Source organism: Perognathus longimembris, chromosome 5 (assembly GCF_023159225.1).
Source record: "Perognathus longimembris pacificus isolate PPM17 chromosome 5, ASM2315922v1, whole genome shotgun sequence".
NCBI lineage: Eukaryota > Metazoa > Chordata > Mammalia > Rodentia > Heteromyidae > Perognathus > Perognathus longimembris.
The window spans coordinates 63,817,456-63,831,890 of record NC_063165.1 but is presented as its reverse complement, the minus strand read 5'-3'; the positions used below and the strand labels follow the sequence as shown (position 1 = coordinate 63,831,890).

General features: G+C 44.5%; 1 protein-coding gene across 1 annotated transcript in view; it reads right to left on the bottom strand.

Annotated features, from left to right (window-relative positions):
- Nucleotides 1-2,128: 2,128 nt before the first annotated feature.
- LOC125351929 (kelch-like protein 6) overlaps nt 2,129-14,435 on the bottom strand; it is a 56,871-nt gene continuing 44,564 nt past the window's right edge. The window contains 4 exon segments of the mRNA XM_048347032.1: nt 2,129-3,307; nt 4,807-5,020; nt 6,578-6,780; nt 9,978-10,215. Of these exon segments, the coding sequence (XP_048202989.1) occupies nt 3,006-3,307; nt 4,807-5,020; nt 6,578-6,780; nt 9,978-10,215 (957 nt within the window). The 3' untranslated portion in view covers nt 2,129-3,005.

The following is a 14,435-nucleotide window of genomic DNA, read 5'->3' as shown; positions in this document are numbered from 1 at the left end:
TGTAGATTTCCAGAAAAGTTGACTCTTCAAAGTGTGAAATCTGAGGAAAATACAATTCATTAACTCCAAATTACATTCTGTATACTTTTTGTCTACACTCACTGAAAAAGTTCTACTGTGTTCTTTCATAAGTAAATAGCCAACAATAGTACCTTAGGGACTTTTATAAACAACAAAGCTATGTATCCCAGCTGCAAAAGAATGATAATTGTATTTCCCTAAGAGCACAATGTGATTTGAGTTCAAGGGCACTCAGTGGGGTGTGTGTGTGTGTGTGTGTGTGTGTGTATTCTGAAACCACTGAGACAACAGAATATGAAGCTAAGAAAAAAGGTTTCTCTGTTGGTGTTTGGGTGAGTTTAGCCCCCTACCTTTTTTAAGCCAATCTTGGCAAATGTGGTCCACTTGACTTCAGTCTCCATTCCATCAAAGTCTTGAGACTTTTTTTAATTTTTGGGCGGTGGAGTGTGTAGTATTGGGGCTTCAACTTGTGGCCTGGGCATGAGTTTTAGCTTTTTCACTCAAGGCTAGAGCTCTACCACTTGAGCCACAGCTCTCCTTCCATGTTTTTGCTTGTTAATTGGTAATAAGAGTCTCTTGGATGTGTCTGCCCCAGCTGGCTTTGAGCTGAGCAGCTGGGATTACAGGAGAGAGAGAGAGAGAGAGAGAGAGAGAGAGAGAGAGAGAGAGAGAGAGACAGACAGACAGACAGACAGACAGACAGAGACAGAGAGACCGACAGAGACAGACAGACAGAAAGACAGAGAAAGAGTGAGAGAAAGGAGGAGGAGGAGGAGGAGGAAGAGAAGATGCTGCTCTTCCCTAAAGTAGCATTTGAACTAAAACTGATTTTTTCTGTCATTCACAGACGGCTTCTAATCAAGATCTTGAAGAGACAAACATGTAAGTAGTCAAGTTAGTTGACCCAAGCACACAGCTTCCAGAAGGGACCCCATCGCAAAACAACCAAGACTTGCATTTCCATCTTATTTTTAGCTTGAAGAAAATAAAATATTCGGGGCTAGGAATATAGCCTTGTGGCAAGAGTGCTTGCCTCGTATACTTGAAGCCCTGGGTTCAATTCCTCAGCACCACATATATAGAAAATGGCCAGAAGAGGCACTGTGGCTCAAGTGACAGAGTGCTAGCCTTGAGCAAAAAGAAGCCAGGGACAGTGCTCAGGCCCTGAGTTCAAGGCCCAGGACTGGCCAAAAAGAAAAGATTCACTAGGGGCCTCCTTACCCCTTTGAGCATCTGTACAGCTGAGCTTTGCCATTCATTTGTGCTCCTGAGTCTTGCTGAACTAGGCCAAATTGCTTCAGTTGAAGGTTATTAGTGCTAAAATATAATATCATATAATTCTAAATGTTTGTTTTGGCTTCTTTTCGTAGCTCAAGGCATTTGACATACCAACATGCATTTCTATTTATCTCAACAATCTAAGCACAAACTGAACTAAATTTTCCAGTATGTCCCCCCAACATGAGATAAAACTCTATAAAAATAACTGAACTCATCCAATAAAAATAAAGCACCACAGGTAATGCAGTTACTATATTTTTAACTACAACCTAAGTAACAGAGTCTCTTACCTATTTCTTCACCTCAAGAATTAGAATGTATTTCCAACGAGCTTATTGGGAAGCTCTTCACCTAGAATGAAGGACAGTTTCTGTTCTTTGAGTCAAATTGAGCAAAGCTGATCCAAAACCCAAAGTGAAGGACTTAGAGAATCCTGACAACTAAGGTTGTAGGAGGGCAAGGTCCTAGACACAGACCCCAAACTCTCTAAATCCCAGAATGTACACCACCCAAAAGATTCTGTCTCTCCTGTAGCCAACCATGTTCACACTTAAAAAGAGCACAGTAAGCTGGGTACCACTGTCTCACACCTGTAATACTAACTACTCAGGAGGCTGAGATCTGAGGATTATAGTTCGAAGCCAGCCCAGACAAGAAAGTCTGTGAGACTTTCATCTCCAATAAACTATTCAGAAAAGGCCAGAAATGGCCCGGGAGGTAGCTTAGTGGCAAAGCACTTGCCTAGCAGGTGCAATGTCCTGGGTTCAATCCCCAGTACAAAAAAAAAAAAAAAAAGGCCAGAAGTGTTGCTGGGACACAAGTGGTAGATCACTAACCTTGAACACAAAGAAGCTCAGGGACAGTGTCCAAGACATTCAGGGACAGTGTCTGAGTTCAAGCCCCAGGACCAGTAAGAACAAAACAAAACAAAATAAACAAAAAAAACAGAACAGTAGTTTGAATCTCTTGTCTCGACCATACAACATTAAGAGGCAGGTCACCAGAGTTACAGGGAAGGTCATTCTGTCCAACAGTGATAGTTCTTATCCAAAAATGGGCTTCAAAAATAGAGGCTGCTGTGTGGGGAGAGCAAAGAACAAGCTCTTTAGCTTTTTCAAGCAAACATGCCTTCTGAAACTGGAGCCCACATGCCTGGCCTATGGAAGAGCCTATGAAATGCTCTGGAAATAGGACGCAAAGTCTCCAGGGTGAAGGGTATCCTTTGGCTTACCTATAAGGAATAGAAGGAAGAAAGGAAACAAAAAAAAAAGAGAAATATTTATTTTCTCTGTCTTGCTGAGTCAATCTTCAGAGCAGATTTGAGAGAACAAGCCATTGGCCAGATCTGGGGGTTTGCTTTTGTGTTGCCTGATCTAAGTATGGTGGGAAGGACACTGGCTTTAAAATGGAAAGACCTCTGTTCAGACTAGCTTAGGTATTTGCTGAGTGACCTGGGCCAAGTTTCTTAGCCTCTATGAAACTCAATTTCCTCATCTGTCAGTCATGAGAGATCATATCCCAGAACTATGTATTTTAACAGTGGCTAGGCTGAATGGGTTGCTATGGGACAGGGCCTGGCATTAGAACCAGGGATGGTAGGTGCCTTTCCTCGTGAGGTAGCTCTTGCGAACATTCCTGTCTGGTGTCCTGTGTCCCAAAGCTGTACTTTCTTAGGTGACCCACAACAAGCTGGGCACCTCCTGTCACACAGACACTGCTCCTGGCACAATCCTCCGGATGTGGGTGTATGACTTCCTGATGGTGACGCTGCCATGGTGTGACACTCCCCGGGGCAACACGCACTCCTCGGTCAGTTTCTGGGCCTCAGGGTCCCAACACAACACAGTGGCAATGACCTCATTCTTCTCGTCCCTCCCACCAGTGATGTAGAGCCGGTTGTTGCAGGGTGCGATGCCACAGCTGGCCCGCTCATGGCTGAGCTGTGTCACCAGGCACCAGCTGTCTTCCAGGGGGCTATAGGCATACAGTGCTCGCATGGCCCCACCTGGAAAGGAAGAGCACACACAGTGGGCATCCTAGCATCTTTCTGGTTCTCCTGCCCTTTAACCTGGAGAATTCTAATTCTAGTAAGGTCAGGCCTACCATCTTGCTAAGAGAAGCATAGACTGACCTGGCAAATTACTAATGTGAAGACACTTCACAGTGTCCTTCAAATTCCACAGCTAGGTGTAAATTTGATTCTAAAGGATACCTAGCTTAACATGGCTGATATCATGACTCTGGAAGAAACACTAGCCAATGCCTCAAGTAGTCTTGGTCTGGAAAGCACGATAAATACCAAGACCATGTGGTAAAAGAAGGAATCAGAAGGATCATGCACATGAAGCACCTGGAAGAGGCTATTCGTAGAAGCCATCCACCCCTTGTAGATAGGAGTGGCAACTCTTTGCAGACTGAGCATGATTTGGGATAGCAGCCCAAGCTGCACATCCTAAGAGTAGAAGAAAACACACCACAGAAATGTGAAGCAAGAAGAGAAGTGTTTTCTTTCTTAATCCATTCCAATGTTCTGCCTCCAAATGACTTCTCTGACTCTGATTATCACTGAAGTTACTTATTTTCTGACATCCTTAATCATTTTTCAATCCTGGCTGTACATTAAAATCATCCGAGTCTTTAAAAGTACAGTTATATTGTTCTGTAGCATGCTCCTTCCCATTCTGATTTCACTTTTCTGGGGTATGACAACTACTATCTTTTTTAAAAAGCTCCTTGGTGACTGAGAGCTCCCATCCTTAACAATTATTCTCCAACTGTGGTCTGACCAACCAAACTTTCCTCCCAACTAACTACAACTTTTCAGACCCTCTCTAGCAAGCAAGGAGGAGAAAGAAATTCCCATGGTCACAAACTAAGAGATATTGATGGCTTCCATTTCTTAAGCACTTATTATACAGTACACATTTCAATTTCTATGTGTTTGCTAATGTCTGAAATATAGCTTTGCTCTTGCTCCTACCTTGAGCCATAGCATCCATCTGTTTTGTGTCCCTATTCTGCCTCCAGGACTTGAGGAGAAATTCCAAGAGAGCCTGGACCCACCCCATCTTTTCTTCCTTTTCAGCCCCATCCACAACACCCAAGAGTTCTCAAGGCTACCTTTTCTTGCTGGGTGCTGGTTGCTCATGCCTGTTAACCTAGATACTAAGGAGGCTAAAATCAGAACTGTAATTCAAAGCCAGCCTAGGCAGGAAAGTCTATGAGACTCTTTAATTAACCACCAAAGCCAGAAGTGGAGCTATGATTCAAGTGGTAGAGAACTAGCCTTGAGTATAAAAGGCTCAGGGTCGGCGTCCAGGCCAAGTTCAAGCCCCAGGACCAACACACACACACACACACACACACACACACACACACACACACACACACGACAGAGAGAGCGAGAAATAGAGCGAGAAAGAGAGAGGAATAACATTTATCTGATTTCCCACATGGCTGCATGAGTAAGGTATTCAAATGAAGAAGAAGCCATCATTCACTTACCAACAACATAGATTCGGTCCTGGAAACTCACTGCATTGATACATTTAGCTTCTACTGGCATGGATGACTTCAAACTCCATTTATTGGTGGAAGGGTCATAGCACTGAGTCTTGTCTGTGGCCAATTTTCCATTGGGCCCACCCCCAATCACATACAGCTTCCTCTTGTGGCTAGTAGCTGCGAAGGAACTGACATGGACCAGGAGAGGTGCAGCCTGAAAAAGCACAGGCACAAGAAGCTGTCAGTCATGCTGCCCTGGCTGGAGGGGCTCACAAGGCACACATAGGACACTTGGGCATCCTTTGCCTGAAGTGATGAGACTCATGGGACTGATCTCCCGATAGATGTGCAGATAACCAAAGCCTTTATTTCCCACCCTCTCTACAGGCTCCAAGTAACCTGTCCCCATCTGCTTTTCCAGAGGCCAACTGTCAGGGAAACCTATACAGGGCCCTCAGGGAGAGCAAATAGGGCTATATGTAAATGGGTCCTCATTAATATGACAAGAGAAAGTGTTTAGACATATGAAGCCAGTCCATCTTGGAAACAAACGATTTTTCAAACAAGAATATTCACGTGTTCATTCATTCAAAGATATTGTATGAATGTTGATTAGCCCAAATGTCCTGATTACTTTCCAGAAAGAAAAGCTACTATAAGAGTTTACAGTGGCCACAGGTAAGTAGACTGCCCTGCTCTGGGGCAACATTGGAAATTTGAGGATTAAGCCACATTTTTATTTCTACCTTGATAAACGCAGGTCACTAAAAAAGATTTTGAAGACTATGCCCATTTACAATGATCGTGTGTGTGTGTGTGTGTGTGTGTGTGTCAGTTATAGGGCTTGAAGTCAGGGCCTGGGTACTGTTCTTGAGCTAAAATTTATTGTTTAAGGCTAGTGCTCTATCATTTGAGCCATAGCCCCAACTCTTTTGGTAGTTAATTGAAGGTAAAAGTCTCACAGGCTTTCCTGTCCAGGCTAGCTTTGTGAATCACAGTCCTCAAGTCTCAGACTCCTGAACAGCCCAACTACATGGCCCTTTTGAGTCATGGCACAACTCTGTGATGATCTTGGGCCCCTACCCCACAAGTGTTGAGAACTCCCTGAGAGTGTTGTTGAGAAGGTTAACTTGGTAACCATGACATCCAGCTCCACCCAAAATGACTGAGTCTTACACTCCCCAAAGCTGGGACTCACTCTGAAGTGGATAGAAAAGATTTTAACTTGAGAACCACCTGGAGATGCAGAGGTAAGGTCACTTCCCTTCCCTCCACTATGATTTACACCTCATTGCTAGCAATTTGTATGCAGGCATAAAAATGGCTCTTCGTTAATATGAAAATAAATAAGGACTCCCTTCTAATCATGACCAAGTGACTTTGGGCTCATAAACAGTGTAGCAAATAGATCCTTAGGTATCTGTTATGGAGAGAAATAGAACAGAAGGTACCGAGGAAACAGAATAAACAAGAAAACAGGACCAAGTGATCTACCATCTCAAGCAGCCTCCCTCCATATCTGTGGCTCTGGCCAGAACAGGACAGTGCCCACACAGAGCCCCACCTCCTGGAAGGATGTTGGTACTGTAACTTACCCAGCAATACTGGAGCCATGGGTCCTAGGATGGAAAAACAGAGCCACCCAGATGTCTCCCATGGAAGCAGAGCAATCAGAAAGGTAGCAGCAACCATAAGCAGGTGCCTTTGCATTAATGTTAGGCTTTGAAGTATAATACAGATGGAGTTGCTTATACAAAATAATCTTCCATACCTCTGACCAGCAGTTGTGGAAGGGATCATAGGTCTCCACATTGTTGATCCTCTGTAAGCCGTCGAAACCACCGATTACATAGACCTTGCCACCCAATACCACCATTTTATGCCTCCAGCGGCCTATGTTTAAATACTCAATCTGAATCCATTTGTTGATTGAAGAATTATATTTCCAGACATCATGCTGTGTTTCTTTGCCACCTACAAGAGATACAAACATCTAAGAAGCAATCAAAGGTGTCAGAAATGTAGCTTCTCCCATCATTTTCCAAAATGCAAAAGTGCTAGTCCTTCAGCCTGGTACCACCCTGAGGGAAGACAAAACAAACACAGGGGAAGAGGAAGAGACAGAAATGCTGATGGGGGTAGAGTGTGATAAAACTGAGAGGATAGACTGTGTGCTGGACCATGAGAATTCAGAGAGTGGCTAAATAAGCCAGATTCCTAGAGGATGGTCCCCTCTTGGCCTGGGTAGGTAAGGGCCAGGGGGAGAACTGTGTGCCCAGAAGGAATAGAAAGTAAAGCTGGGCGGGGATGGTAGGCCCTTGGCCAGCTGGAAAATTAAAGGATAGCTTAAGTTTTGTATTTACTTAAACTTAAAAAAAATATAAATAGAGAAACAAGTTTAGGTCAAGCACTGGTGGCTCACATCTGTAATCCTAGCAACTCAGGAGGCTGAGATCTGAGGATCATGACTTGTTTGAAGCCAGGCTAGGCAGCAAAGTCTGTAAGACTCTTTATCTCCAAGTAACAACAACAACAAAAAGAATAGAAAAGAAAAAGCTGGAAGCAGAGGTGTGACTAAGTAGTAGAGTGCTCATCCTTGAGTGAAAAAAAAACCCAAGGGACAGTACCTGAGTTCAAGTCCCAGTGCCAGTAACCACCCCCCCATACACATGAAAAGAGACAGAGACATTTTACAAAATTCAAAATTAGTTGGCCTATATCTCTGATCTATGCAAAAATATATGTGGAGCTTGTCCTATTTTTAAGTTAATTTCTTATTATGAAAGTATGAGATGCTCATAATAGATCTTTCAAGAGTAATATTTTCGTTGTGACAATTACCTTAGTAGCAGAAAATGCATAATTCAGCAATTAGGGACCCAAACAAAGAAGAGCTGCTTTTGGTATAACTTTAACAAAAATATTTTAACAGCTTTGCATTCTTATTGTTCTCTGTAAGCCTATAGTACCACTAACTACTTAGAGCAAAATACTAGCCTTTTCAGACTTACAAATGTGCACTAAATGGACAAAGACCATTGACAAAGTTTCGTGTCATGAAAGCTTTCTAGGGTTGGAACTCAGGTGTGGGAAATCTAGGTCAAGGGTACGTGTGTGTGTGTGTGTGTGTGTGTGTGTGTGTGTGTGTGCCAATATTGGGGCTTGAACTGAGGGCCTGGAAGCAGCCCCTTAGCTTTTTCACTCAACACTGGTATTCTATCACTTAAGCCACAGCTCCACTTCTGACTTTGTGCTGGCTAATTGGAGATAAGAGTCTCACAGATCTTCCTTAGAGGCTGGCTTTGAACTGTGATCCTCAGATCTCAGCCTCCTGAGTAGCCAGGATTATAGGTGTGAGCCACTGGCACCTGGCTCTAGGCAGTTTTAATAGTGATAAACTTCCAAGAAACTTTAAATAATAAAGAAAACACTTAATTTTATGCATCAGATTTGATTAGTATTTTTTTCTAAACTTGGATTTCTATTTATTAGTTTTTCTTTTAGAAAAAAACAATGTTTTAATTGTGAAAAATACAGAAGAATGAAGATAGACTTTTCTTATTAAAAATTAAAATATGCACCCAAAGCTATTATAATGAAAAGTATGGTATAGACAGACATACAATTAAGCAAACTGATCAGTTAAAAATACAAAACAGGGGCTGGGAATATGGCCTAGTGGCAAGAGAACTTGCCTTGTATACATGAAGCCCTGGGTTCACTTCCCCAGCACCACATATATAGAAAACAGCCAGAAGTGGTGCTGTGGCTCAAGTGACTAGCCTTGAGCAAAAGGAAGCCAGGGAACTGCAGTGCTCAGGCCCTGAGTCCAAGGCCCAGGACTGGCCAAAAAAACAAAACAAAACAAAACAAAACAGGTGGAAACATATAGAAATTAAATAAATGTTACTGGAACAATTAGTATTGTTTGAAAAAAAGAAGTTATTCACTTATTTCACACTACATTTAAAATAAAATCCAAATGTAGCTGCTATCAAAGTAACTGGAGAATATAGGAGACTATCTTGATTTTAGGAATAGAAAAGTTTTGTAAGCATTACATGTAACTCACATAGGAAAAATTAAAAAGGTTATGTAAATATCAACCAAAGTTGGAAGAGAATATATGCAACACAAAAAACAAAGGAGATGCAATGAGCTCAAAAGTATAGTAAATTAATAAAATTTAAATGGCACAGATAAACTGCTATTATTTACTTTCTATTCTCTATATCACTTGACTCTTATGTAAAAATTGAAGATATTTCTACTGTAGCCTGTTACTATAGCCTAATCAATGACATAAGAGCTGGCCTGCCCTTGATTTTAGAGGAAACTAACTGTGGGAAGCCATTCTTCCCAGACAAGTTCAAATTGGCAAAGAGGCTCTAAGGGTGAGGAGGGGCCTCTGCCTCCTAATAAATGGTCTCAAGAAGAGCCAGGTGGCTTCTGATGTGAAGAGGAACCTGGAACTTGACTCAGCACCTGGATTGAGATTATGCCTAACATTTATCAGGTAGTTACAAGATGGAGCCTCAATTTTCTCTTAAAACATCTACTTTACCCTGATGAGAAAGGCAAGAATTTGAATGCTATTAAAGTTATTCACATTCTATACAGTAAAGGTGATTCTAATTGTGCAAGTATTTATCAAACAGTTACCCTCTGAGATCGGGCACAATGCTAAGTGCTAGAGAGAGTGTTAACTCTCACTTTGGGAATGAAGTAATTATAACTACTAAACACTAATTCAGAATTAAAAAGTGTTCTTTTTTGAAATACTACTTCAATGAGATTCTGAAGTGTATAAATGTATGACTAGTAGACTTGAGAGGGAGTCAAGCTTGGAGAAAGACCAGATGTTTCATTCACTACTATATTTCCAGGCTTAGCTCTGTGCTCTATGTGGAGATCAAATGAAGTCTAGCTCCCCTTAGCTTCTTTCTCTATGAAGGGCCTGGAGCATGCTGCTCACTCTTTAGTATTTATTAGGTGGTAATTCACTCTCTGAGATAAGAAACAAGCACCTGGGCCCCTAGGTCTGTATCTTGACTCAGAATGAGGCCATTGCCAACTCATAGTCACCTTGCAGGATGGTCACCTGGCTGGCACTTGGGAAAATGTGGAGGACTACTGAGGACTGGCGTTGGCATAACATGGCTCCTGCTTACCTGAGATGTAGACCTCATTTTTTAATGTCACGCATGCAAATTCCACCCACTTCTTATTCTCACTCTCCAGCTCATGCTCTGTCAGTGGGAGTTTGGCCACCTCCAGGCGGCTGCGCCTCAGGGGGTCCAGGCAGGTTACCTCCGCCACAAATCGCTCATCCTTGGTGCAGCCACCAATGATCATGAACACCTCAGACTGGAACTCGTGCATCCTGGGCTTGGTGCGCTCCGAAATAATCTGGAAACCAATCGGAAGAATATGTAGGCTGGGGTCACAAAACAAAATGGTGAGGAGATTAGGCTATGGGGGTGAACACAGCAGGTCCCAGTTACCAAGGTGATATTGCCCTCCTTGAGCATCAGTTTCATCATTACTATAATGGGGATTTATACAATGGGGATTATTTCAATTAATACTAGTTTAGTATTAATGACCTCATCTGTTGTTAAGGGTTAAGTGGGATAGTGTGTGGAGTCTTTGGCCAGGGGCTGGGGTATAATAGGCTTCAGGTCTACACTATGTGAAGAAACCAGGGACTCTTGACCATTAAATGCACTTCCTGGCCTGAAACCTTAAATCCTGGAATGGAATTTCATTTGGGGGTATTTCTCCCTTATTTCAATTTCTTCATTATTTCTCACACTTTGCTTACCACTTACTTTTTCTGTAAAGAGAAGTCTTTGACAGTCACCATATAGGATGTTTGGAGAAATAAGAGCAAAGGAGAGATCAGGGTGTAGCCAGGGAGGCTGGGGCCCAGTCCTCACCTCAAGCATATAAGCCTTGAGAGCCTTCGAGCCTTGAGGTAAAGTCTCTCATACCACAGGCATTTGGACCCAAGAGGTTTGGCGGTCAAATACACATGATCTCCATTACCTCTTGCCATGTGACTTTGGGGGTATGACACACATCTGTAATGTGCCTGTTATTGCCATCAGGTTGTTGTGAGTATTCAAGAGCCTTGAAGTAAAGGGATGAGCAGGGCACTTGTCACATAACATAGCGCTTAACATGTTGTCCTGTCTATAGGAGCAGTAGTAGGTGTCAGATGGATATTACTAGAAAAGAAAGAATTGCCTCCTCCTGGACCATCCATCCCCTGGACTCGCACAGGAAAGTCTTGAGGCCATGATAATGGGAGGCAGAAAGACTGTATCCACTTCTGAGATAATCAAAACAGCCACTTTTTCCTACAAAATTAGATGGATCTAACAGAGTTGGGGGTGTTGGGGATTCATCTTGGCCTTAAGTGGGGAAGGGCAATGAACACGCTCCCGAGATGCTGCCCTTCCCCCAGCCATGGGGCAGTGTGGAAGTGAGCCACACCTATCTCCTTCTGGGTCTGGAACCAGAAGGGATAGCTTTGAGACCATCCCCCACCTAGCGCCAGCAAGCACTTGTGCTCCCTTTTCGCGGGCTTTGCCCAGAGGGCAGTACTATGGGAAGTGACATTAGCCCATGAGGGAGGTCCTTGGGAGCTACTCTTGGACGGACAAGCTCACCAGCCTATCGCCAGCTCATGCTCAATCCTCATCATCACTACTATATTACTGTGAGCCCCTCCCGAATAAACCGGATTGCTCTCCGAAGCATCTCCGAGATCCATCTGCGCCTGGCTTCCTTGGTGGGTAAGGAGGGAGGAAAAGGAAATCTCGTTTGGCCGCGTGCACTTTAGGCTTGCCTGTGAACCTTCATTCCACCTTGGCCGCTCGCAGGTCAGGCGCCCAGGGGAGAGGGTGAAAAGGGGAGTACTGATAAGGGAGTAATCTTAGCATCCCCGCACCAGGGGAGGTGAATCTAGCCCAGCAATTGGCGCCCGAATGTGGGGCCCAGAGCCCGCGGGAGGGAGTCCGGCAGCTACCGGCAAGCCCTAAGGGAATTGGAGTAGAATCTCGGGGACACGTGGTTCTCCCATCAGGTCTGCAAAGAAGATGGGACAGAGTCAGAAAAGGTGGAATAATTCGCCTCTTAAAATACTGAGGTTCATCCCCCAAAATGCGGGGATGGCCATGAATGTGAGTCCTGGGCAACGCGCAGCTTTGTGTGTCTCCTGGAGCCAGGTGGGGCGGCGGCAGCCGTCTAGTTTGGGGCTCCTCCCGCCGGGGATTTTTAAAGTCCCAACTTGCGAGTGGCTGCGTGCACCGAGTGCTGGGCTCCGGGGACGCGGGGCCCAAAGCCGGCCCCAAACCTACTGGATTGGACTGTGTGGCTGTTGGAAAAAGAGACAGAATCTTAGATTTTTGTTATCAGTGTTTGCTAAGTCGGGATGATCTCCTTCCCCCCCTCTACCCCCACCCTTGCTGGTGGGCATGCCAAATTCCTGGAGACTGGCAGGGACTCAGGGATTGGCTGACCTTTGGCGACTTCGCGCAGCTGGGCGGGGTTAGCAGTCTGCCTGCAGCCCGCCCCACGCTGTGGCCCTGCAGGCTTTCCTGCAGTGTTTTCTCTCTGTGTTAAACTATAGCTCACAGGCAGAGAGAACAAGGAAAAGGCCTCAGGTAAATGCAGGATGGTACCGGACCTAAGAAAAATTAATGAGCAGATAGTCCCCGCCGGCACCCCTTTATGGGGGCTGCCATGGATCCCCTCCATTCCTCGGGATCATAATTTCATTATAATTGATATCAAGGACTGTTTCTTTTCCATTCCCCTTGACCCCCAGGACTGTGAAAAGTTTGCTTTCTCCATGCCCTCGGTTAACTACCAGAGGTACGAGTGGGTAGTCTTACCTCAGGGCATGGCTAATAGTCCAGCCTTCTGCCAACATTATGTGTCACAAGTTCCTCAACTTCTTAGGAGCCAGTCAGATATTATTTTATACATCTATTTGGATGACATTATTATTGGAACAGCAGATGTCCAATTGCTAGATACTGCCTCTAGCAAGCTACAAACACTCCTACAAAGAGGAGGACTGAGGGGCTGGGGATATGGCTTAGTGGCAAGAGTGCCTGCCTCATATACATGAGGCCCTGGGTTCGATTAACCAGCACCACATATACAGAAAATGGCCAGAAGTGGTGCTGTGGCTCAAGTGGCAGAGTGCTAGCCTTGAGCAAAAAAAAGCCAGGGACAGTGCTCAGGCCCAGAGTCCAAGCCCCAGGACTGGCCAAAAAAAAAAAAAAAAAAAGAGGATGACTGCATATAGCCAGTGACAAGGTTCAGAAAGTATACCCCTTTAAGATCTTGGGGGCAGAACTTAAACTAGACTCTGTGTGCCCCCTTAAACCGCAGTTATCCTTCCAGTCATCTTATACTCTGGTGGAGGTGCAAAGACTGTTGGGTGAGATTAACTGGTTAAGACCCTGGCTTCACCTGCCTACAGAGGAGCTGCTTCCATTCCATGACTCTTTGAAGGGCAAAGGGCCCACTAATGTTATTATAATAACTCCATCACTTCAAACAGCCTCCCAGAAAATCCAAATGGCCCTAAATATGGCACAGTTGGCCCACTACAAGCCTGAGTGTCCACTTTGCCTTTGGATCCTCCCCGGATCTGAGCTTTCCTCAGCCGCTATTACCCAGTAAGGCAAGCCTCTTCAATGGGTGCACGCATCAGTGGGAGGAGCTCCCAGGGTTTATTCCCAGCTAGACCAGCTAGCTGACTTGATAATCAAGGGCAGGGATACTTCCCTGAAACATTATGGGCAAGATCCCGATGTGTTAACCATTCCCTACCAGCTGTCAGATTTTGAATGGGTCAGAAGGAATAATGAACGGGTGTCCAGTGCCCTGGAGAGTTTTATGGGAAAGGTAGATTGCCATTATGGCACCTCAAGGTGGGTGACCTCATTTTCCAGGCTACAATGAACCCCTCCTGTACTTTTCTCTACCAAGCCTCTTGTCAAGGCTGCCAATGTTTTTACAGATGGGGGAAGAGTGGGGTCTGCCGTAGTGGTACACTCCACCTCCCCTCCTGCCGATGGGAAAGGAAACACTTATTACTTTGAGGCAGTTACTGGATCTGCACAGTTTAAGGAACTGTATGCAGTCGCCCTGGCACTGACCCACGTCAAACAGCCGATGAACCTGTTTTCTGACAGTTTGTATGTGGTTAATTTGCTACCAAACCTGGTGTCCTCATATATTAAATTAGACGAAAACCCAATCACCCCTCTGATGATCCAAGTCAGGTCTCTGTTAAAAGAGCGGGCTGAGCCTATATTCTTACAGCACCTTCGCAGACACCAAGGACTGCCTGGGGACCTGACACAAGCTAATCATATGGCCGACCTGCTGGCCACTAATGGGACTATTGTAGCTATGGTTATTGTACAACCTCAAAAACTTCAAATGGCCCAAGGACTCAATGAGCGTACACATTTAAACTGGAGAGGGTTACATCAGAGATTTCCTTCAATTCCTATAAAAGACTTAAAAAAGACTATAAGGACTTGCAAGTCATGTATGCCCTTGCTGCAAGTCCCTCCTCTGCAATCTCCTGGGGTCAACCTCAG